The sequence below is a fragment of the Perissodus microlepis genome, chromosome 22, assembly GCF_051167445.1.
Source record: "Perissodus microlepis isolate ML-2025 ecotype Zambia chromosome 22, ASM5116744v1, whole genome shotgun sequence".
NCBI classification, from domain to species: Eukaryota; Metazoa; Chordata; class Actinopteri; order Cichliformes; family Cichlidae; genus Perissodus; species Perissodus microlepis.
The window spans coordinates 1,456,805-1,482,961 of record NC_140481.1 but is presented as its reverse complement, the minus strand read 5'-3'; the positions used below and the strand labels follow the sequence as shown (position 1 = coordinate 1,482,961).

The 26,157-nt window shown below is 45.0% G+C and overlaps 1 protein-coding gene across 1 annotated transcript in view; it reads right to left on the bottom strand.

Moving 5' to 3' along the window:
• The window catches only part of LOC146362372 (retinoic acid receptor beta-like), a 255,828-nt gene that overhangs the window by 140,461 nt on the left and 89,210 nt on the right, over positions 1-26,157 (bottom strand). Inside the window, exon 3 of the mRNA XM_084919459.1 lies at positions 4,868-5,240. Coding sequence (XP_084775585.1) covers positions 4,868-5,057 — 190 coding nt within the window. The 5' untranslated portion in view covers positions 5,058-5,240. The remainder of the gene's footprint in view (positions 1-4,867; positions 5,241-26,157) is intronic.

Sequence of the window (26,157 nt, the reverse complement as noted above, 5' to 3'; positions counted from 1 at the left end):
CGTTCTCTGATAGCCTAGAATTAGAATTAGGGCTAAGTTTCGGGTGGATAACAATTTAAACCTCAGAGGGTAGGTAATACATTGTAGTTTACATTCAATGAATTAAATAGAAAGGAACATAAAGGTATCCTGGTAACCCCTGATATCCCCTCAGCTTGCTGCCTGTATGTTGGGGTTACTCCCAGTGGACAAGAGGGTATAAACCCTCTTGGGTCGGGGAACGGTTTCTGACCGTGGTCTGCGCTTATGCGCCGAGTGGCGGTTCAGAGTACCCAGCCTTCTTGGAGTCATTGGGTGAGGCACTGGATGGTGCACTGCCTGGGGACTCTGTTGTCCTACTGGGAGACGACAGCGAGACCTGGAGGGGCGTGATTGGGAGGAACGGCCTCCCGGACTTCTGTGCAAACCACAGTTTGGCCATAGCGAACGCCATGTTCGAACATAAGACTATCCATAAGTGAATGTGGCACCAGGACACTCTAGGCCGCAGGTCAATGATCCATTTTGTATCACCAGACGTAAGGCCATATGTTCTGGACACTCAGGTAAAGAGAGGGGCTGAGCTGGTGGTGAGTTGGATCAGGTGGCGGAAGAGGATGCTGGACAGACCTGGCGCACCTAAACGTACAGTGAGGGTGTGCTGGGAACGCCTAGCAGAGGCCCCAGTCCGCGAGATCTTCAACGCACACCCCCGGCAGAGCTTCAACAGCATTCTGAGGGAGACTGAGGGCACTGAATCCAAATGGACCATGTTCAGCACCTCCATTGCCATTGCTTTACTGAGCTGCAGCCACAAGGTGGTTGGTGACTGTCGTGGTGGTAACCACCAAACTGATTGGTACCGACAGGACAAGTGGAACGCGACACGGGCAGTGACTGAAGCAAAAACTCGGGTGTGGGAGGAGTTCAGAGAGGCCGTGAAAAAACTTTCGGACTGCCACGAAGAGATTCTGGCAAGCCGTCAGGAGACTTAGGTGGGGTATAGCGGTGTTCTACCTGCACTTTGTATAGCAAGGGTGGAGCACTGCTGACTTCGACTGAGAAAATTGTCAGGTGGAAGAAATCCTTAATCCCACTGGCACGTCCTCCGTGGATGAAGCAGAGTCTGGGGACGGGGATGACCTGCCAATCTCTGGGGGCGAGGACACTGAGGCACTGCTTGTAGAGCCCCTCTGGTGAATGAGGTCCGCCCTGAGTTCCTGAAGGCTCTGGATGTTGTAGGGCTGTCTTGGTTGACACGCCTCTTCAATGTTGCGTGGAGATCAGGGGCAGTACCCCTGGATTGGCAGACCGGGATGGTCGTTCCCATCTTTAAGAAAGGGGACCGGAGGGTGTGTTCCAACTACAGGGGAATCACACTCCTCAGCCTCCCTGGGAAGGTCTATGCCAGGGTGCTGGAGAGGAGAGTCCATCCGTTAGTTGAACCTTGGATACAGGACGAACAATGTGGTTTTTGTCCTGGTCATGGAACACTGGATCAACTCTTCCTCCTCTCAAGGATACTTGAGGGTGCATGGGGGGTTTGCCCAACCAGTCTACATGTGTTTTGTGGGCTTGGAGAAGGCATTCAACCGTGTCTCTCGGGGTGTCCTGTGGAGGGTGCTCCAGGAGTATGGGGTGTCTGGCCCATTGCTACAGGCCAGTCATTCCTTATACAACCGTTGCAAGAGCTTGGACCACATAGCTGGCAATAAGTTGGACTCGTTCCTGGTGGGTGATGGGCTTTCACCTGTGTGAAAGCCTTCCACCACATGATGGGGTCTGTTGGCTTCACTGGGTGATGACCTCCAGTTTGCCCTGAAACGGTTCGCATCTCCAAATCTGAGGCAATGGTCCTCAGCTGCAAAAGGGTGGGGTGCCCACTTCAGGTCAGGGATGGGTTCTTGCCCCAAGTGGAAGTTTAAGTATCTCCTGGTCTTGTTCACGAGTGATGGGAGAAGGGAGCGGGAGATAGCCAGACGGATTGGTGCTGCGGTTGCAGTGATGCCAATGCTGTACCTGTCCACTGTGGTGAAGAGAGAGCTGAGCGTAAAAGCGAAGCTATCAATTTACCGGACGATCTACATCCCTACCCTCACCTATGGTCACAAGCTGTGGGTAGGGACCAAAAGATACAAGCTTGTGGATACTTGCAGATAAAAGAAGGGGAAATGGGCTACCTCCAAAGGGTGGCTGGCCTCTCCCTTAGAGATAGGGTGAGAAGTTCAGCCATCTGAGCGGGGCCCAGAGTAGAGCTACTGCTCCTTCACATCGAAAGGAGCCAGTTGAGGTGGTAGAGGCATCTGACAAGGATGCCTCCTGGGCGCATCCTGGGTGAGGTATTCCGGGCATGTCCCACTGGGAGGAGGCCTTGGTGTTCCCTTGGACAAGCTGGAGGAGGTGGCTGGGTAGAGGGAGGTCTGGGCTTCTCTGCTTGGGCTGCTGCCCCTACTACATGGATGGATCAATGGATGGAGGCAAAAATATCAGAGAATACGTCAAAACACAACCCCCCCCAAAAAAAAAAAAAACCCAAAGAACAAAGAGGCAGGCATGAGGTAACTCAGCATCTGTTCCCCGGGCTGGCTGGGATGCGAGCTGCAGAGACAGAGAAGCTCTGAGGCCAGCCGGCTCTCCAGTGGTGGAGACAGAACAACTGTGGGAACTTGACAGGGGGCTGCTGCTCACTTAGGAGACAGAACTCCCCAGGATGGAGAAGAAGAAGACAGTGGTGGAGTCCCACAGGGAACCATCCAGGAGACCAGTGCCAACCTTTGGTGGCATGGATAGCCTTGGCAGGAACAGCAGAACACCTCCGGTGGCTTAGCTAGGGGCTAATATCGCGAAGTGAGGCGAGAGGCCCCTGTGATTCAGGTTCATAGCAAAAAAAATAAATACAATTCAGATGCAAGCGTAGAGAGCTACCCATGAGTACGCAAAACTGTAGCAGCGCAGGCAAAGTAGTCAGTTTCGCGTGCATGATGGCTTTTTTTTGCACATGGCTACAATGCTCTACATGTGTATGTTAAATTTATGGGAAGAGTTTAATTGCACAAGTGACAATGAATACCTGCACCCGTGAAATGAAATTGTTTGCTAGGATTATGTTTTTTCTCATGCCTGACTATTGACAGCAAAATAATTCTATACAGACATCCTGGAACCCATGGATTCGGGACTCTCTGTCTCAGGTTCAGAGAGAGGGGAACCCAGGGACACAAAACCTGGGGCTACTCAACTGACCAGGGGGAGATTTCGAGATTGGGACTGCAGCGGCTCCAGGTTGCAATCCCCATCTGCAGCGGCTCCAGGTTGGGGACCCACAGGATTGTTGTAACCCCTTTGATTGTGAGGACCCTCAGCCTCCAGTGGATGAAGCTGCACATGGTACTTAGCTATACTGACCCTGGGGACAGCGTCAGGGGCAGGGGCAGGGGCAGGGGCAGGCTAGGCACTGGCTACCCTGACTCCGAGAATTGGGTGCAGGGTTAAATTGGGCACTATCCACCCTCACGCTGTGAACAGGCTCAGAAGAAAGAGGGTTGAACTTTGAATGTCCTTGTTTCCTCATGTAAGTCTAGACCTGACATAGAGTGAGCAGAACTTTCAGTCAGCCTTTTACCGATAGGCCAGAGAGGTTGACCTATGACAATCTGGGAAATGGCAGCATTGAGCCTGGGGAACTGATTGGCAACTGCATCGAGGATAAGAGGCTGGACAGCAAGGTATACTTCTGTGTCCAAGATCTAATAGGGTGGATGAACGCTAAGGTGATGCATGTCTCAGGCATATTATTCTGCTTCCACCACTGAGGCCCACACTTCCTCAAACAGGAAGCAGGTTGCTGTGATGGCAAAGAGATGGACAGGGAGTCACTGGCAAACAGGGCTTGAGTGCAGGGGAACAGAGGCTGAATATTGACTGGAGAGGGGCTTCCGGATGAACTGCAGGAGACAACAGGCAAAGTGAGATGCAGCGATGCAAAATCCAAGGCAGTATCTGTCGGAGGACTGAGGGTGGCAATGACTTTTAGGCAGATTGGAAAAAAGCCTACAAGCCTGGGGTTTTCAAAGACTACCCATCTGATATTCCATCTGCTGTTCGATGTGCTCCAACTGCTCCTCCAAGAAGTCTGGGAAGTCTGTGTGTGGTCGTGTCATTCTGTCATATTTCAGGAAGAGCTAGGACCCCAATGCAGGCTCATAGGCAGACTTCAAACCTAAAACAGCCTTTTATCGAATAATAATCCAAGAAAGAAAGCAATAGTTCTAGGGAAGACGTGTAACTAAGCAATACTAAACAAGGACCACCAAACAGAAACTATAATAACAGGGACCATAGAAACAGGATGACGTGACAAAGGCTATGGGAGACACAGCAGGTAATTAGGGAGAATAGACACTCCTGGAACACAGCTGTATGAGACCGGGGAGAGTAAAACTAAACACACACGGGGCAAGCATTACCAATAAATCCACTGCTTTATCATTCAGCAACAGTGTGGATTTCACAACTCTTTTGCACCTAGACCTCTCAATCTAAATGTTTCTTAAGTGTATTAAAAGTACTTTTCAATCCACAGCCAAAAGCTGTTTTAAAAATTGAAGCATATTTTAAGTAACAAAATTCTCCATATTAGGTCACCATGATCCATCAATCATAGAATTTTATATACTAATGATTCTACCAGCCAAGTGACACAAGTTAAGGTAGATACTTGTAGCTTATCTATGTAGTTTGAAACTTGTGCTATATGGTTCAAGGCAGGAATGACAGGAAGAACCAAACAAGCTGTGTAATCTTATTTCATACTAGCTGGTTACTCGTTTCACATAGAAAACCTTTAAATCCTTATAACATGTATAAGTGGCGAATCAGGAGAACTCACCAACAGGCGATGGTGTGCTGCCACTGCTGGATAGGTGCTGAATCTGAAGTCTCTGAGTTAATTGCGGTGGCACCTGAGGCAGGGGGCTGATGACTGATGGGATAAGAAAAGAGTAGATCCCAGGTGTGTAGTGCTTCATCTGGGCCAGTGGGGAACTGCTGCGAGCCGGGGCACGGCTGGCCGTCTTCATCACAGTGATGATCAAATGATGTGCTGAGCACTGGATGGTCAGAGGTTTGGAGAAAATGGGAGACCATCGTATGAGCCCCTGGTTGCAGTTAATGTATCTGGAGCAAGTGTGGTACCACCTCTGCACTCCGAAGATGCATGGTGGTGGAGTTTAGTGTCATCCAGGTTGACTCAGAGACTAACCCTGTAACACAGACACATATGAAAAAGGTGTGGAGCTGTCCAGTCTGCATTTCTCTGTTAATCATTTCCTGTGTCCTTGCTGAATGTTTCCTACAGGTATAAATGAATCAAGATCTTACTAATTACATAGTTATCTTGAGGGGTTTTAGTCTTTAATTCTGGTTAGTTTTCTATTCTTTGTTTTTGTTATCTTGAGAATTGCTTTTGGTTTGTGTTTACTTCTCTGTTTTTGATGATGAGATGATGAGATAGCCTTTATTTGTCAGTTGCAGGTCTTTTGCCCACAACCGAGATGACAGACCTTGCCGACCGTACATACAATACACAAACATCACATTGGGGAGACAGGTCAGGCTAGGTAGCGAGGAAAAAAAACATCGAAATGTGTAACACAGAAGGATAATACAGGAATGCACAGATATCAACACACCATAGCACAATAAACACAGACAAGCAACATGCGAAAGAGTTCCAGTGTGTACATCTGATCTGGGACCGCTGCAATCTTTCGACTGCGCCTCCAACTGACCCGATGTCCACATCAGAGGGGAGGTAAGCATTGGAGGTGGCGTTGGATCCGGGGTAGGGAGGGTGATGCGTCGGTGAGTGCTTATCAGTATCAGTATATGTATGTGTGTGCGTGTCCATAGTTCAGCTGAGACAGTGTCCTTCGCCCTGCCAGGCTAAGTAAACAGTCTTCCAGCCAACCCAGGTGGCCTTGCATGGAATGGGAAGGAACAGACTCAACACAGTCGTTATCAGGGTGTTTTGTTCAGCTCCGGCCTTGCAGCTGGCGCCAAAGGGGTATCCGCATAAGTGATGGTATTTTTTACTTTAGTACGAACAGCTCATATGAATTTCAAAGCAGTTCTACAGTCCAACACTGGTCTCTCAATCTCCCATTGGAGAGCCACGAGCTTCGCCATACTTGCGTTCTGTGATGTTGTCATTTCTTGTGCTCAAGGAGCCGATTCTGAGAACTCACGACAGTGTGCCTCCCCGAGATGTCATCCAATTTTGCGCCCAGAGATGTTATTCCAGGCTAGCCCTTCCGAGATGTATCCAGTCTGCAGTCAGAGATCTTATTCTGAGTATTCACAGCAGCCGTAGCCTCTCCAAGATCTTATCCGTGCTGACTCAATGAGCCCATTTTGAGAAACTCACGCCTCTTCCCATTGTTTCAATCCCAGCAGGCAGCCTTGTGGAGGTTTGACCAGCCGGTTCCGCTTTCTTCATTCTTTGATAAGTCAGGGCCAAGCCAGCTCCGATCAGCCAGAACCCTGTTACCATGGTTCCGAATAGGTAGATATCTTCAGCACTCAGGCTCACCCGAGCCCAAACTTCTCGTTGAGAAAGGGGTGTCAATTGCATTTAGGGACCAGTTGATCCAATCCATAATTCCTCTTTTAGGTTTTAGAGAACAGACTGTGAGAGAGTGTTCCAGGGAAAATACAAAAAAAACCACGAGACTAGACAAGGACATAAGCAGGGAAGATAAGGGAGAGGAGAAAAAGTGCGTCCGCCTCCTCCGAGAGCCATGACAAGAAAAGTTTCAGTTTAGCATAGCTTCCCCAGTGTTTCTTGTTAAGTCGTCGTCTCTGTCCCATGTTTGTTACTTCCTGTTTTATTTTGATACTCCTTTGTCACTTGTACTTTGTTTTAAATTCTATTGTCTTCTTGTCTTGTTTCCTAGATTCTACTCACCTGAGTCTCATTTACCCCAGCTGTGTTTACATCCCCTAAGTGCCCTCTTGTGTGTGTTCAGTGGTGTCTTTCCCTCAGTCCTTGTCACAATGTTTGTTTTCACTTCTTGTGCCTTCCCTGCCTGAATTTCTGCATTTTTATGGGCTATGTTATATGGATTATTAATTTTTCCATCACTTTAAAAAAAGTGAGTTTTCAGTAGTGAGGGGCAAAACGAGGTTTTGTGAAACACTGAAATATTCAAAGCATTTGTGCTGAATTTGTATTGAGACTTTGAACCCCATCTCCACAAAGACACCAGTTAGCTAATTTGGTTATTCCCTCATTTTGACAATACTAATCTGAAACAAAGTCAGAGACACAACCTGCATAATTCCAAACAGATGTATACATTTTCTTATAAAGGCATAAAGGCATAAAGCTTAAACCTTACACCTTTTTTGTGGTAATATTACACACCTTTGGAACGTCAGGTTGGGGGTTTGACTCAGGGCGTATGTATCCAGTAAGGGTCCCTAGGCTTGACTACAAGAACTCAACACATGGATCCTGGAATGCCTTGGAGAACTGTAGAAGATCAACAGGGCCCAAAGAGCCTTCATCAGGAACTCACTGGGGATGTGGTGAACAACACTAGAGGCAAACTTCAAGCCAATAGCACAAGTCACCATCAAGTATATAAGTGGGCAAGAGATGATGATGTTGCATATAGTTAGGGATGGATCAGGTGACCCTGAATCCTTCCTTAGTTATGCAGTGTAGGCTGCTGGCTCTCTTCCACAGCATGTCCTGTCTTCCTTCACGCACCCCAAACGGTTGCAGCAGATGGCCCCGCCCCTCCCTGGGCCTGGTTATGCCGGATGTTTCTTCCTGTTAAAAGGGAGTTTAGGGACTTCTGGTAATGGTGTTTACTGAGTAGACATGTTTTAGGTCTGCTCCGCTACACGGTTCAGGATTTACCTTGCCATTGTCGACTACCCAAGATCCAAAGAATGTCAAAGTCAAAGGGCAAACAAGACCGAGACCGAGAAACTTCGACACCTACGGCACCTGTAACTGCAGCCGAGATTAGCTTAATGCTCGAGGAGCATAGAGCTGCATTGCTAGCGGACTTTAAGTCATCCTTTGAGGACTTGTCCTCTAAGTTAGACAATGTGCAGTCTGCAGTGCAGGACCACGGTCAACGCATTAACTCTTTGGAGTCAACATTGAATTTGACCAACGTCTGGATCAATTAGAGTCTGCTTTACGCTTCGCAAAGACAACAACTGGCTAAAATCCAAGGTGGCAGACTTGGAAGGTCGCAGCAGAAGGCAGAATATACGACTTGTGGGATTACCTGAGGACATTGAAGGTCCACGCCGCACAGCTTTCTTCTCTCAGCTCCTGGTTGATGTTTTCGGAGCGCAGGTGCTTCCCTCACCGCCCGGGCTGGACAGGGCGCACAGGAGTCCAGTTCCGAAATCGGCGAAACCACGGCCGGTTATTCTGCGATTTCACCGGTACCAAATAAAAGACCTGGTAATCCGTGAAGCTCGTAGCTGAGCTTGCGGCGAGCTCAGCTACAATGGCCATAGGATCCGGCTATATGAAGATTACAGCCCCAAGGTGGTGAAAAACTGAGCTGAGTTTAAAGACGCACTTTGATGTCTGAACTTTATAAGCGGGGATTTAAACCGGCGCTCCTCTTCCCGGCTAAACTGTCCCACTCTCACCTTTACTTTTCACTTTAGTAATAACGCCTCTCTCTGTGACTTTCAGAACTGTCATGATCCGTGGACTCAGTGATTTTGTGTTTGGTGTATTTATTGTTATTATTATTATTATCATTATTATTTGTGGACTGTTTTGGGATGGTTTGTGTTTTGGTGTTTTTGGATACTGGGTTTCTGGGTTGGTGCTCCCTCTGTTGGTTCCCCTGTCTCGTCAGGTTAATCAGGTCCAGCTGTGTCTCCCACCTGTGTGTGATTTCCCAGTGTCCCTCTGTGTATTTATAGTGTGTGTCTGCCTGTGTTCCTCGTCGCGCCGTCTGTGTTCATTCACTGTGTTCCTCCGCGTCTCTCTGCCCAGCCTTCCTCATCTGCCATCTCTGTACATCTCCCGCTGTCCTTATGTTTCCGGTTTGTTTGTTAGTTTTTCCCAGTTTAGGTTTATGTTCAGTTCTGCCCTCACCTTTGTTATTTTCACTGTAAATAAATCTCCACTCGCATCTCCACTGCCGTCTGCGTCTTGGGTCCTCATTCTTTCCACCACACGACTGCTGCCCCAGTCATGACAAGAACCTCTCCTCTGTTTCAAGGGGTTATTTGTGGTGGTACGGAACATAGGGTTGCTCTATAAGCAGATGACTTATGAAAATACTTCTAAATTTTGGTTCTTTCTCTGGGTACAAGATTAATATACAAAAAAGTGAATGTTTTCCTATAAACCCAGCTGCACAAGAGCTTAGATTTTGATTTCCACTTAGCTTCTTCAGGCTTTAGATATCTAGGAGTGCATATTACCAGTTCATTTAAAGCTTTGCGAACTGCAAATTTTAACCCTTTGCTCACCTATATAAGGTTGGCTTTTCAAAGGTGGGCAAACCTTCCTGTATCACTTCTTGGCAGGATAAATATTATAAAAATGAATATTCTACCCAAATTTCTCTATCTTTTTCAGTGTGTCCAACTGTTTTTACCTAAATCCTTCTTCAAATCTGTGAATCGAATGATTTTATCATTTATATAGGCAAATAAGACCCCCGGCATTAGTATGACCTCACTACAACAGGGTAAGCTTAGTGTGGGGCTTGTTCTGCCCAACTTGATGTTTTACTATTGGGCAGCCAACATAAAGTATACCTATTGGTTGAATGATCCTCAAGCTACTTGGTGTGGCCTTGAGGCTCAATCATGTTTCTCTTCCTCACTTTCAGCACTATTATTTTCATGCCTTCCTGTTTCCCTGTTACAATTTACAGACAACCCTGTTGTAATTGCCTCTCTAAAAATATTTTAAAGATAACACTTTTCTCAGCTTTAGTGACCTTTCTTCTTTGTATGATTTGACCTCGTATCATTTGTTCCGCTACTTTCAAATAAGACACTGTGCATCTTCTATCTTGCCAGAGTTTCCAAGTCAGCCTCTCAAGCCTTGGTGGGAAGACTTATTCCAGTTGAAGCTTCACAGTAAGGCTCTAATATCACAAATATAGGGCTGGCATTAGGAACAGACTGAGACAGCAGGCGCATCGCGCACCACTGCCCAGTATCCTACTGGCCAACGTACAATCCATGGAGAACAAGCTCGATGACCTAAGATCAAGAGTCACCTTCCAACGTGACATGAGGGACTGCAACATTCTGTGCTTCACGGAGACATGGCTGACCCCCACCGTGCCGGACCAGGCCGTAACTCCGTCGGATTCATTCTTTGTGCTCCGCGCGGACAGAACGGCAGAGTCGAACAAAACCAAAGGTGGAGGAGTGTGTTTCATGGTAAACAGAAAGTGGTGTGATGCCAGGAGCATTTCTACTCTTTCCAGCAGCTGCTCGCCACATCTGGAGTTCCTGAGCATTAAGTGCCGCCCTTTCTATCTGCCCCGTGAGTTCACCTCGGTCATCGCCACGGTGGTCTACATCCCACCCCAAGCGGACACAGGTATGGCTTTGTCCGAATTACATGATGTGTTGAGTTCGCTTCAAAACAAGGACCCGGGCGCAGCCCTCATTGTAGAGACTTTAATAAAGCGAACCTCAGACAAGTCATGCCAAACTTTTACCAGCTTGTCTCGTGTCCAACGAGGGGGGATCGACTTTTGGATCACTGCTACACGCCATACAAGCAGGGCTACAAAGCTGTCTCACACCCGGCTTTTGGGAAGTCTGACCACAATGCCATCTTCCTCATTCCCCAGTATAAACAAAACATACGGAGGGAAGAAGTAACCATGAGGGAGGTGAAACGGTGGTCTGCCCAATCAGAAGCTACGCTACAGGACGCACTCAACGACGTCGACTGGGACAAGTCCAGAGCATGCGCAGTCGACATCAACGAGTTTACGGAAGTAGCAGTATACTTTGTCAATATGTTAGCGGAGGAGATTATCCCCACTGCGAGAGTCACCACATTCCCAAACCAGAAACCGTGGATGGACAGATCGATCCGCACTGCAGTGAACGCCAGGACCGCCTCCTACAACGCGGGTCTCGCCACTGGCGATATGAGCGCCTACAAAGTGGCCTCATACGGCGTGCGGCGCGCGGTGAGAGATGCCAAACGCCGGTACCGGGAGCGTGTGGAGTCCCGCTTCCACCAGGGCGACACACGTAACGGACTACAAAGCCAGGGACACTGCGCCGATCAACGCCGACTCTGCATTCACCAACGAGCTGAATCAGTTCTACGCCCGTTTCGAGGTTAGCCAGGCGGCTAATGCTATCTACCGCCTGACTACCGAGGACAGTGATGCCATCAGCGAGAGACCGGTGACCAGCATCGCGGAGCATGACGTCCGAGCGGCATTGAGGAGAGTGAACACAAGGAAAGCGGCGGGGCCAGACGGCATCACCGGCCGTCTGCTGCGCTGCTGTGCTGACCAGCTAGCAGGTGTGTTCACTTCCATCTTCAACGAGTCCCTGGCGAAGTCTGTGGTCCCCACATGCTTCAAAAGATCCACCATCATCCCTGTGCCCAAGAACAGCAAACCCTCATCCCTGAACGATTACCGGCCAGTTGCACTGACCTCGGTAGTAATGAAGGTGTTTGAGAGGCTGCTGAAGAACATCATCTCCTCCTCCATCCCAGACACCACAGATCCGCTGCAGTTCGCCTACCGATCCAACAGATCCACAGAGGATGCCATCGCTCACGTCCTGCATACCACCCTCAGCCACGTGGACAAGAAACAGGGTAACTATGTGAGAATGCTGTTTGTTGATTACAGTTCAGCGTTTAACACAATAGTGCCCTGCAGACTGTTCACAAAGCTCAGGGATCTGGGACTCAACAGCCGTCTGTGTGCATGGGTGTTGGACTTCCTCACTGGCAGAACTCAGCTGGTGAGGGTGGGTAGATGCGTCTCTAACAGCATCACCATCAACACAGGAGCACCACAGGGATGTGTCCTCTCGCCACTGCTCTACTCCCTCTACACTTCAGACTGTGTGGCCACCCATGGCTCCAACACCATTGTGAAGTTTGCTGACGACACAGTGGTGTTGGGTGCCATCTCCAACAACGATGAGGCGGGCTACATGGACGAAGTGAAGAATCTGGCATCATGGTGCCAGGACAACCACCTCCAGCTGAACGTCGGCAAGACCAAGGAGCTGGTGGTGGACTTCAGAAGGAGTCAGCACAGAGACTACAAGCCCATTATCATCAATGGAGCTCCAGTGGAGAGGGTGCAGTCCTTCAAGTATCTTGGTGTCCACATCTCCTCAGACCTGACATGGTCTGCCCACATTCAGGTCCAGACCAAAAAGGCTAGGCAGCGCCTGTACCACCTACGACAACTGAGGAAGTTCAGGGTCTCTCCAAAGATCCTCAGGATTTTCTATACAGGCGCTGTGGAGAGCATCCTCACACAGAACATGACATCGTGGTTTGGGAACAGCTGTGTGAAGGACCAAAAAGCTCTACAGAGAGTGATCCGTACAGCAGAACGCTGCTGCAGGATTGCTCTCCCCCCGCTTCAGGACACCTACACCAGGAGATGCCGGACTAGAGCAGCGCAGATACTGAAGGACCCGTCCCATCCTGGCAACAAACTGTTCCAACTTCTGCAATCTGGTAGAAGGTTCCGCATCATCCGGGCAAGGACAGAGAGACTCAAGAGGAGCTTCTATCCCCAAGCCATCCGGGCCCTAAACACACACTCCCGCCCTCTCACATCATCTATAATTGACTGAGACAGGACTCTCTTCCAGACACTCTAAACCCAGGCACAATGTACATTTCAAATTCCTTTAATTTTAAATATGTTTATATTGTCTATTCTGTAAAATAGTCAGATTGTCTATTCTTATTAATGTACAGAATTCACCTGCTTGCTGCTACTACTGCACATTCACCTAATGTATATACTATATATATAGTGTTCTTCCTCTACCCCCCCATTTTTGCCCATGTCGAGGAGCGTGTCAGGTTACATTTCACTGTGTGTTATACTTGTATAACTATGCATGTGACAAATAAAGAACCTTGAACGTTGAACCTTGAATATATACTTTAATTATGGCATCGGGCAATTACTCAACCAAAAAAAATTGCTTCGAGTTGGGAACAGGAACTTAGTCTTAAGTTTGGGGAAGGTTACTGGGACAAAGTAATTGAAAAAATTCATACCTCAGCCTCATGTGTAAGACTCTCCCTTATTCAGTTTAAGACGGTATACGGATTACACTTCTCTTATCTAGACTACCTAAAATATACCCCGGCATTCCTGACCTGTGCAACAGATGTGATTTAACTCATATGTTTCTTACGTGCCCGACACTTCAGTTATACTGCACTTTTTATTTTGAAGTGCTCTCTCATGTTTTGAGCGTTACACTCAAACCATGCCCACTAGTTGCCATTTTTGGTGTTTCTGAAGATGCCACCCTAAACCTTAGTCATAAGCAGCTGGATGTTATCGCTTTCACTTCACTGCTAGCACGATGTAGAATTTTGCTGTCTTGGAAAGCTCCTCACCCTCCAGCCCGATCACGTTGGCTGGAAGATGTTATGTTCTTTTTAAAAGTGGAGAAAATAAAATTCAGACTCAGAGGAAATGTTAATAAGATCTCACAGATGTGGCAGCCTTTTATTATTTACTTCAATTCATTGAAAACACGTACAACTTGCAAGTTGTTTTTTGTTTTTGTTTGGGTTTTGTTTGTTTGTTTTTTTTTTTGGGGGGGGGGGTTCTGTGTGTGGGTTTTTTTCCTTTTATTTTTATTTTTATTTTATTTTTTATTGGTATCATCCAAATTTTAATGGCCTAATCTGTATTGAGATATGTCTTTGTATCAGTTGGTGCTTTATTGGGCCTGATATGTCAAATTACATGTAAAAACTCTATAAATAAAGAGGGGGGGTTCCTTCCCACTGTTGCCAAAGTGCTTGCTCATAGGGGGTCATATGATTGTTGGGTTTTTCTCTGTATGTATTATTGTAGGGTCTACCTTAAATAAATAAATAAAATTGAATTGAATTGAATTGAATTGAAGAGTACAGGATCTACCAAGGAGATGCTCTGTCTGCTGTTCTGCATAGACCTGAACCCCCTCTGAGAGATTATTTACTAGATTACTAGGTTACAGATACTGAATACAGAATGGAGCAACTGTCAGCCACCTCGTGTACATGTATGACATCAAGATGTATGCCAGGAGTAAATGAAACATCAGTTCACTGATCCACGCCACCAGGATATACACCAATGACACTCTAATGTCATTTGTGTATAGGAGAAGTGTAGTCGGATGGTAACCAAAGAGAAGGTAGTCAGAACTGAGGGGATCGAGCTACCGGAAGGCAACATTGCAGACATAGAGGACAGCTAAGTACCTGCGCATCCCACAGGCAAAAGGAAACCATGAAGAGGCTGCTAGGAAAGCTGCAACCACCAAGTACCTGCAGAGGGTCAGGCAAGTCCTGAGGAGTCAGCTGAATGGTAAAAACAAGATCCGGGCCATCAACACCTACGCCCATGATCAAGCCGTCAGACTCCAACACTCAGTGACTGGACTGACACACACACACACACACACACACCTTCATACACGTCACCACCTCAAGCACTTATCTACACAGTCTGTTAAGTAGTCGTCCGTTTTATTTTGATACTCCTTTTAAGTCTCATGTCTGTTTGAAACTAAAAGAGTGCAGCTAGTTTGAAAGCCCAAAAATTACAAAAACAAATGGAAATCTGTTGAGTATGTTGTGTGCTCACAATCAGCTGTCTTAGGGTGTGATGAGTTCATTGAACCACTTCTGCACATAGAGAACATGCCGCTCTTGCTTGTCTGCTTCTTTGCCTTTGCAATCAAAAATAGATATTTTTGCACTTTTATAACTGTGGCGAATTGTTCTCTTAGTGTACTGTGTGTGTATAATTATAAGTATGCATTGCATGTTTTTTTGTTTGTTTGTTTGAAATGGCAAAGTAACCTGAGCTGAATGCCTTCCTATCAAAATGTCTGCCTGTCCAGTTCATCTGCATAGACACAGCATGAGTCAAACAATCCAAAAACCTCACATGGTCATGTGATGTGGGTGAATCAGATAAGATAAGATAAGATAAGATAAGATAAAACGGTTTCCAAAAAAGCACAGCACCGACAGAAGTTACAGACTTACAGAATATTTTATATATATATATATATACACATATATAAATACAGAGACATATATAAATAAATATACAAAGGGGATAAATAGAATAAATAGGAATAAAAATAAAAATAAAAATACAAGTGAAATTGCACATTTCAAGTATGGAAGTCTATTGCACCGTTGACTATTAACAAAGCATTACACAAAAGGTAATTGCACAGTGAAGTGAAGAGGCACTACAGCTTGCTTGTTCCCCCCTCCTTTGTCCTCCTGTTTCCCCTCCCTCTCCCCTCCAGAGAGGAGTTAAACAGTCTGATGGTGTGTGGGACAAAGGAGTTTTTAAGTCTGTTGGTTCTTGTCTTGGGGAGAAGCAACCTGTCACTGAACAGATTCTTCTGGTTGTTTATGGCCGTGTGCAGAGGATGCCCAGCATTGTTCATAATGTCCATCAGTTTTTTTAGTGTCCTTTTCTCTGCCACTGACACCAGAGTGTCCAGCTTCATGCCGACCACAGAGACAGCCTTCCTGATCAGTTTTTCCAGCCTGGATGAGCCTGGATCATACTGTGCATTGAAAGCTAGATACGTTGTTGAAATGTAAGTATTGAATCTCCATCCCTGGTTTTCACTTTATTCTGTTGCCTTAACAGGCTTCATTTGTGTCTTCTTCCTGCAACCAACTGTAACCAAAACATAGACACAGCAAGCTTAAACCTCTCTGAAGAGGAGGAAGAGTATTTTTATATTCTATATTCTACATGTGGGAGAGATTGCTTGAGCAAAAGGAGGCAGTTAACACAGGCCTCTGTATCCTTGGGAAGAGCTCACTTTGTTTAAATGAGGAAGAATGATCTGTCATCCGTCTCTCCATAAATGTACTCTGTCCATTTGAGGAAGCAACCAGAGAGATGTCTCCTGAAAAACATGTTTCTGTGTCCAAGGTGATTCCCCTGGTCTCACTGCTTCTCAGAACCACTAAAGCTTCAGAGTCTCAAGGTAGCAAGCAAGCTGCTCAGCTGTCAGGGCATTGTCACCGTCGTTTCAACTCTACTGAAACATTTTATGATTTTGCTGTCTGCACCTTCCTGGACAACAGATTTAAAAACCTGGGATTCTGTGACAAACGTTGAGTGTGTAAAAGCTCGACTTCTAACTGAAATGCAGTCCGTGAGTCAGATGTCAGGACATTCATCATCCGCCACCAGCTCTTTCCCAACTCTAGAAACTACCTCAAGCTCTTCTGGAGGGGCTGCTTCATCCCCACCTGCAGCAAAAGGTTTCCATTTCCATCATATGTGGAGCCTGTTTATGTTTTGCGGTGGCTGACCAGCTTTCTTATCCGCAGAGGGTGACTGGGCAGATAATGGTCTTGTAGATCTTTGCCTCGAGATGGTCTACAATCTGACACCCGTTACTTGATACCAATTCGTCCAAGCGGCTTTGGCCCTTGCCTGCATGTCAGGGAGGATATCCACATCACTACTGATCATCAGTCCCAGGTACTTACATTCATTGGTCTTCTTTAGGTCTTCTTAATCTTCATCAACATCTTGTTGGGTGTCCATGTAATCGGTCTTCCTGGTGTTGAGTCTCCTGCCATAGTCAGCCAGGCATGTCTTCCATTGCTGCATATGGTGCCGCAGGTCTCTTCTATATGGATTTGCCAGGAAGACGGTGTAGAGGAGTGACCATGGGTGAGGTGTTTGGAGATCGGTAATCTTAGTGTCCATGCAAAAGATGAACAGGAGGGGCGAAAGGGCCGAACCCGGGGGTACACCCACGTTGATGGTGAGACTCCCGGGATGGACGTCCAGGATCCGTACAAATATCTTCATGGTATGGCATAGAAAATGGATTGGGCGGTAGTTGGCCCAGTTGATGGCATCGCCACTGGCTTTCCAAATTGTTACCGTGATGCTGTTGGTCCAGGCTTCTGGCACTTTGCCATCCATGGTAATACAATTGTGATACTTTGCTGGCCAAGGAGTTTCCAGGCTCCTGCTGGGATATCTTTGGGGCCAGGTACTTTTCCATTTTTCACCTTCTTCATGGCATCTTTGACCTCTACTGTCATGATTGGCAGGACTGGGCCATGAATAGGGGTGGCGCTGTGGATTGGCGGGTGGGGGAAAAAGCAAAAATAAGATTGCCAAAAATATTGCACCTACATACTACACTTCTTGGAGAAACAAAAAAGTCACAAAATACCATCACTGTATATAGAAGAATCTGCAGCACATGTAAATTATGTCACCGCTGGTGCTTTTCAGATGGGAGCACCTCATTAGCTGTATCTGTATGTGTATAAATATTATTTTGTTTTCAGCACTTTTTATTTTCAGCACTTTTCTAAGCTTACTGCAGTAAGCTTAGAAAAGTGCTGAAAATAATTCCAAATGTCATTCTTATATTTAAGGATAAATCAACATAAAATGACTTAGCAAAGAGTTAAACTACCACATGCCACTGCTGCTTTAGTCCACCTTCGAAGTGATCAAAGTCAAAAGATACATACATTCGTCTTTCAGATGATGATGGTGGCGAGCACTGTCAAATACATCTATCCAAAATTTACCATAGCTGTTCACTTGAGTTAACATTTCATGATTGTGAAGGCCATATGACTGACATCACATTTAAAACTTTAATAGGGTCATTTCATCTCTAATCAACATGGACTTGTCATGGTTCTGGGACATTTTGACCCAGCATTTTGGGTTTGTGGTGTTTCTGTGATTTCTTTGTGTTTTAGTTTTCTGTTATTTAGCAATGAATTTAATTCTGGTCTTGCTTCTATGTATAGTTATAATCAATGTTCCCTCTAATGTTTCACGTGTCTGAGCGAACGCACAAACTCCCTGAGCGTCCCTTGGACCAATGTGAGCAACAGCAGACGTGTGCACTGTGGTCACGCCAGCATCAAATCCATCCAAGTTACATGTTTTATTAAAATAATCAAATTACAGCATTTACATTTATGTTAGACTACTTTTAATTAACTGCTTTACATTTTTTGATTGGTCGACATGGTACATTTTTCCACCAATAGGAAAGGCTGGGGGGGTTTTGGTTTTGTTTTTGCTCACAGGCTTTCGAGCGTTTTCCTTATAAAACGCTGTTTGTACCGTTTCTTCCCGCAGTAAATATAAACAACGACAGTATTCAGGAAGAAAACCAAACATTGCAGATATTTTTATCATAACTCTGGTTTTACGTGGCCGATCAACACAATTTAAAAACTGCTATAAAGTCCACACTTTGTCCGTCAGTTGTTCCGTCTGTCCTGCTCACATCTCCAATGGTTGTACACGTTGTCATTAACGTGGCTTCACTCCACATCAGCCGCTTTGCTCGCTAAAACACCGGTGTCGCACATAAGGACACTGTCATAGCCTGTCAGCGACGTTGATTAGCTGCGTATATACGAATGTGAATCGCATCATTGGCTGGACTTTGGGATAAGGTGGCATCGTTTTAATCCCATACAGGAGCAGCCAGTCACTTACTGACTAACACTGCAAAACAGAATTGTTAAAGTTTTAATTTTAATTTCAATTCAGGTTAGATTTTTTTTGTGTGTGTGCGCAACACAGATTTTCTGTGCGCAGAGACCGTGCCAGCAGTGCGCAATTGCGCACGCGCGCAGCTTAGAGGGAACATTGGTTATAATTCTGTTTCCATGTTTTCCTGTCAATGTGTCACTCTCTGTGTCCTATCCAAGTCTGTCATGTCCTCTGTGTTTGATTCTTAGACGTGTTCATATCTTTTCTCCCTTTTTGTTCTAAAGGGACTTGTTTGGTCCCAGTGTGAAGTCCGTGTGCCTCAGTCTGCGTGTTTCCTGTTTTATTTTGATAGTCTTGCGTCCTGGGTTCAGTGTCTTTAGATTTGCATCCTCCTGTGTCGTGTTTATTCGCCCCAGCTTTGTTCTCCGTGTGTTTCCTCTTACCTCGTCACCCTCTTCTGTATTCATGGTGTGAGTCGTCATTCATTCTTTGTCAGGTCGTCTGTTAACCTTCCCTGTACCTCCATGTCTCAGCACATCCAGGTATTTAAAGTTATTTTAGGTTTTATGCATTTAGTTCTTCCCAGTTCAGGTTTTACACTCGTTCCCTTCTAGTTGTTTCCCTCGTTTGGTTTATATTTGTGATCAGCCATAATCCAGGCTTAGTTGCCTTTTTTGCCTGCATTTGCAGTGGTTTGTATCATATCTATCTAATAGACTCCAATTTGTGCATGTAAATGGAGAGTCCTCTTCACACACTGAGGTTAATTATGGAGTTCCACAGGGTTCAGTGCTAGGACCAATTCTGTTTACATTATACATGCTTCCCTTAGGCAGCATCATTAGAAGACATAGCATACATTTACACTGCTATGCAGATGACACCCAGCTCTATCTGTCCATGAAGCCAGATAACACACACCAATTAGTTAAACTGCAGGAATGTCTTAAAGACATAAAGACCTGGATGGCCGCTAACTTTCTGCTTCTTAATTCAGATCAAACTGAGGTTATTGTACTCGGCCCTGAAAATCTTAGAAATATGGTATCTAACCAGATTCTTACTCTGGATGGCATTACCTTGGCCTCCAGTAACGCTGTGAGGAACCTTGGAGTCATTTTTGACCAGGACATGTCCTTCAATGCACATATTAAACAAATATGTAAGACTGCTTTCTTCCATTTGTGCAGCATCTCTAAAGTTAGAAATATCCTGTCTCAGAGTGACGCTGAAAAACTAGTTCATGCATTTATTACTTCCAGGCTGGACGACTGTAATTCATTATTATCAGGAAGTCCTAAAAACTCCCTGAAAAGCCTTCAGCTAATCCAAAATGCTGCAGCAAGAGTCCTGACAGGGACTAGAAGGAGAGAGCAGATTTCTCCTGTTTTGGCTTCCCTTCATTGGCTTCCTGTTAAATCCAGAATTCAAAATCCTGCTCCTCACATACAAGGTCTTAAATAATCAGGCCCCATCTTATCTTAATGACCTTGTAGTACCATATCACCCTATTAGAGCACTTCGCTCTCGCTCTGCAGGCCTATTTGTTGTTCCTAGAGTATTTAAAAGTAGAATGGGAGGCAGAGCCTTCAGTTTTCAGGCCCCTCTTCTGTGGAACCAGCTTCCAGTTTGGATTCAGGAGACAGAAACTATCTCTGCTTTTAAGATTAGGCTTCAAACTTTCCTTTTTGCTAAAGCATATAGTTAGGGCTGGACCAGGTGACCCTGAATCCTCCCTTAGTTATGCTGCAATAGGTGTAGGCTGCCGGGGGATTCCCATGATGCACTGGGTGTTTCTACCTCACTCACTATGTGTTAATAGACCTCTCTGCATTGAATCATACCTGTTATTAATCTCTGTCTCTCTTCCACAGCATGTCTTTATCCTGTTTTCCTTCTCTCACCCCAACCAATCACAGCAGATGGCCCCGCCCCTCCCTGAGCCTGGTTCTGCTGGAGGTTTCTTCCTGTTAAAAGGGAGTTTTTCCTTCCCACTGTTGCCAAAGTGCTTGCTCATAGGGGTCATATGATTGTTGGGTTTTTCTCTGTATCTATTATTGTACGATCTACTGTACAATATAAAGCACCTTGAGGCGACTTTTGTTGTGATTTGGCACTGTGTAAATAAAATTGAATTGAATTGAATTTGGGTCCTCACTTAAGAAATACGCGACCGTCCGCCAGTTATCATGACAGGACCTTCTGCTGTGCTCCAAATGGTCCCAACATTGAACATGTAGAATGAGCGGCTGTGAAATTTTAGCATTATGTATCAAATGATTTTCAAGATAGGCCTTGTTTTTCAAAAATTATTTATATATATATTTTTTTTTTTTCTTACCACGTGATTTGTCATTTCAGACAGATATTAATACATAGTATTGGCTAGCTAAATTATATAAAACAAATCCAGCATTCCTCAAGGTCCCATATTTGAGCACAAACTAATTGCAAAAGACAACTAGTGACAATTTCTAAATGAAATATAGCTGAATTTCCCAATACTGCAAAATAAATATTTGATTTATTTTTAAGATGAAATTCTTAGTTTGAAATGAATAAATGCTATTTTCTTTCAAATTTTGTGCTTGACTGAGCAAATTGTACCACAAAAACAAAAATATAAGTTGACTATCCTACTGCATTTCGATGTCACATTAACTGGCATTAACTCAGTCAGTTAATGCGAGACAAATCCAGCTGCTCACTAAAGCTTTCTGGTTTGATCAGAAAAGAAAACATTGGTCCGAACACCTGAAAATCCCGAAATCGCATTGTGAGTTCTGTCTCGAGTCTACAGATGCATCCGTGTATTTCCGTGGTGCTGATGCTGCGCTGAGCCGACAGCTGCTGAAGCTTTTGAAGTGTCGGAATGTGGAAATTTCAGCATCGCTTGAAAAAAACTGCCAGCTAGCAGCGTCCCTCTCACCGGTAGGCTAAGTTACTTTTAGCCAATTACAAGTTGAATCTGGTAGTTGGGGTTGTTAGCTAAGATACCATCATTAAGAAGCGGAACAACTAATGTGTCTATGCGAGCTAATTTGCGATGTGCACCGCTGGCCTTATTTTTTAATGCACCTGCTCAGATTAATTCACTGCGTGTCGTGTCCAGGGCTGGACTGGGACATAAAATGGGCCCGGGCATTTTGACTAGAGACCGGCCCACCAGGTATTAAAGCCATAAAGCCTTTGAATGAAAACAGACGCTGTGATGACAGTGATGTACGCTGTCTTGTTGGTATATGTATGATTTCTATTCATTTTAAATCAGATAAAAACTTTGGTTGTAACATTCAGATAATTATTTAATAGCAACCAGACATTTTAAATGAGAATAAGAAAGAAAAGTATTTCTTTGTGCCCCCCTTTCCCTGTTAATGCCCTACCTGCCCCCCTGGCAAAACTTTGCTAGACCCGCCCCTGCACAGTTACCAGCTGTCAGCTGCATAGAAAAGGATCCTGGTGTTATTTGTCTCTCAGAAACAGTTCATAACTTCCCTTCAACTCATTCATGTCACCTAAAAGGTAAACCTGTTTCTCCATCACCTGTTCAGCTCTGATGATCCAGTAAGGACATCTCCTGGTTTCATCTTCATGTTTCCCTCTCACCTCATATCCAAACTGATATCATGACCAGCAGCTTTACAGCTGTGGCTCCAGCAAACATCAGCTGATACTAGAAATTAATATTAAATAAATTCTAACAACAGCTGATCAAGCTTAAACGTGCTGCTGTTGTTTAGCACGACACCTGTTGGTTTCCTGCCGCAAAGTGGGAGATAAACAAACAAGAGAGAAAAGCCGATCAGCTGATCATTGATCAGTTTCATGATTGAAGTAGCAACAGGAGAAGGAGGGGGGAGAATGAGAGAAGAAGAGGCAGCTGTGCAGCAAAGACACAGAATAAATCCAGCTTCGCATCTTTTTCATTCTAGCTGAATGTTTCTTTTCAGCTTAATACGAAACGCGTAATATTTCCTCTGAATGCGGAACGATTCCGTTTTTTACAGGACGGTTGGCAACTCTACTAACTAACCTTTTGAATAAAATAAAGTTCACTATCAGTAACATCATAGCACCCACCCAGCTGTATAGAAACTCCGTCATGCAGTATGATTTATTGTAACTGACTGTAAAAAGTCAGCACAACGAAAATAAACTCCATCTAAACTTGGTTTATATCTGACCAGGCAAATGCCAGTCCAGCTATGGCCAGTCCATAGCTGGACTGGCCACCGGTATGCCCGATGGCCAGTCCAGCTATGGTTGTGCCATCAGTTAACCCTTCGCGTGCCAGCTGTGGCACGCTTGCCCAGGGTTGCCGACCCCTGCAATACACTATCCAAGCTGTTACTTCCTTGCATTTTGCCCCAACTTGCATCTTTCCTACTCGATTGTGCAACTCTTCTCAACTGTGATAGACTCCTGCCTCTATCTATCTGGTGCTTAGGAAGTGTTCTTGTGCTGCTATGATCCTTTAGGCCAGCATTTTGTAGCGACTGGTAGGATTTCTTGTTGTCAACCACTTCCTTTAAAGTTCCTTACAGTTCCTCTTCCTGTTTAATCTAATTTTATTTATATAGCACCAAATCACAACAACTGTTGCCTCAATGTACTTTAAACAGTAAGATAAACACCCTACAACAACAGAAAAAAATCCGGAACAAGCAAATGACGAAATGACGCTCTATGAGCAAGTGCTTGGTGACAGTGGTAGGAAAAAACTCCCTTTTAACAGGAAGAAACCTCTAGTAGAACCAGGCTCAGAGATGTGCAGTCATCTGCCCCTACTGGTTGGGGGTTATGGGAGGAAGACAAGATAAAAGACACACTGTGGGAGACAGCCAGAGATGAATAAAACTGTATTATCTGGTGTATAAAGACATAGTGAGAAAGGTGAGTAAAGAAGAAACACTCAGTCTATCATGGGACTCCCCTGTAGCCTTAGCCTATTGCAGTATAACTAAGAAGAGTCATAGTTGATGGATCTAGCCCTAAATATGTTTTATTAAAAAGGAAAGTTTTAAGTCTAATCTTAAAAGTAGAGAGGGTGTCTGTCTGTTTCCACAGAAGAGGGGCCTGGAAGCTGAAGGCTCTGCCTCCCATTCTACTTTAAATACACGAGGAACCACAAGTAAACCAGCAGTCTGAGAATAAAGTGGTTCATTGGGGTGATACAGGTGGTGGTCTTTAAGATGAGATGGACCTGATTATTCAAGATCTTGTATGTGGAGGCAATGGATTTAAATTTTATTGTGGACTTACCAGAAAGAACCCAGTGTAAGACAAATCTGCTCTCTCCTTCTAGTCCCTGTCAGGACTCTTGCTGCAGCATTTTGGATTAACTGAAGGCTTTTCAGGGAGTTTTTAGGACTTCCTGATAATAATGAATTACAGTCGTCCAGCCTGGAAGTAATAAATGCATGAACTAGTTTTTCAGCGTCACTCTGAGACAGGATATTTCTAACTTTAGAGATGTTGCACAAATGGAAGAAAGCAGTCTTATATCTGAAGGATAAGGTCAAAAATGGCTCCATGATTTCACAGTGTTACTAAAGGCCATCTTGTCATGGCCCACTGTCCTCACCGGGTGCCCTGCTATGGTGTTGTGTCATCATGTTCCCCATTTACTTGTGTGTGTGTGTGTGTGTGTGTGTGTGTGTGTGTGTGTGTGTGTGTGTGTGTGTGTGTGAGAGAGAGAGAGAGATCTGGTATTCCTCCAAGTCCGGGCCCAGAGAGTGGTGTCCCCGTCATGGGACACGCCACACCGGAACGCAATCACACCTGCAGCTGATCAGTCTCATCTCGAGAGCAGTCTTAGCAGAGCGGCTGAGCATCCATCAGCGCTGGATCGTTGTCTGAGAAACTGTCAGTTTCCCAGTTGATTTAGATATCAGGAAGTGTGTGATTCTCGGCTAACATGCAGTTTTCTAACAACAGCTTTTGTGGTGTTTCCTGCAGGATCTCGGAAACAGGTGGGTCGAGCTGACGCACGGGTTTTGGGAACAGAGGAAACGCAGACACGGGCCATCGTCACCAGAAGAAAATATTCTGCACTTTGTCACTCATCTCACTGTAAGCAAACAGTCTTCATTCAAAGAGTCCTGCGTGTGGGTTCTGCATCCGCATATCTGACAGATCTAGAGTAAGCATCTGGTTACCACTGAAGTATATTACCTTCCATTTATATGGCATGCTTTAATCTCTGTAATAAAATATTGTGGTACACAGTATCGAACGCTGCACTGAGGTCTAGCAGGACGAGCACAGAGATGAGTCCACTGTCACTAACACTGTGATGAGTTCTGAAACCTGACTGAAACTCTTCAGAGCACAACTACTCTTTCAAGAATTTCAGCTAGAAAATGAAGGTTGGAGATTGGTCTATAATTAGCTAAAATAGCTCAAGTGATATCTTTTTAAGTAATGGTTTAATTACTGTCCAGCTTGAAGGCCTGTGGTATGCAGCCATTAATAGAACTACACTGATCATATTTAAGATTGGAGCCTTAATTAATGGTAAGACGTGTCTGAGCAGGCTTGAAGAAATGGGATCTTATAGACACATTGATGATTTGGAGGAAATGATTATTATCTGATTATATCTCTGATGTGGTTATGAGTATTTTTTAATGTTAAATTTTTATTCAAAGAAATTCATGAAGGCGACTGTTTTGATTTAGCACTATGTAAATAAAATTGAACTAAATGCAGTTATTACTAGATCAGGTTAAAGGAAGGCTCTAACAGAGCTCTGACTCCTGGCTCGTCAGGCTTTTTTTTTTCTGATTTTTGTTTCTAAGAAAAATGAGAGCCACATATATTCATTTAAAATTTCAGTAGAACAGTAGCAGTATAATGTCCTTGTAAGTGGATATCAGGCCCTTGTAGAGCAAAATCAAGTATTAAATAACCCAAAATGTGATGTCCACATATGTGGACGCCAGGTCCTAGGAGGTTAATATTTTCTGCACTTGATAGTGACTTGTGCCATTGCCTTCAAGTTGGCCTCCTTTGTTGCCTTCCATGGACCCATTTAGTTGCTGCCATTAGTATCTTTAGAGAGAAACCTTGAATGACGTTTGTTTCTGACACTGTCCTCCTCTCTGTGCCAGATTGGATGTCTGGTCAGACTCTAACCCTTCAGGGTTTTTTTTCCTGTGGTCTGCTCTTATGTCCACCAGTTACTTTGTGTTGTCATGGAACTCCTTTCTCCCAGATGGTTTTCATGAACGATACATGTATTTCATGTATTGTTCAATCTCCATTTTTCCTGTGCACCCTGTATGGATACTTGGAGAGCAGGCCATTAGTTCTCCTTGCCTCTGCTTGTCTGGTGTGTCTCTTCAGCCTAGTAACCAGTTCTGTGACCATTTGTTTTTAAATTATGATTTCATTCTTTTCTTTT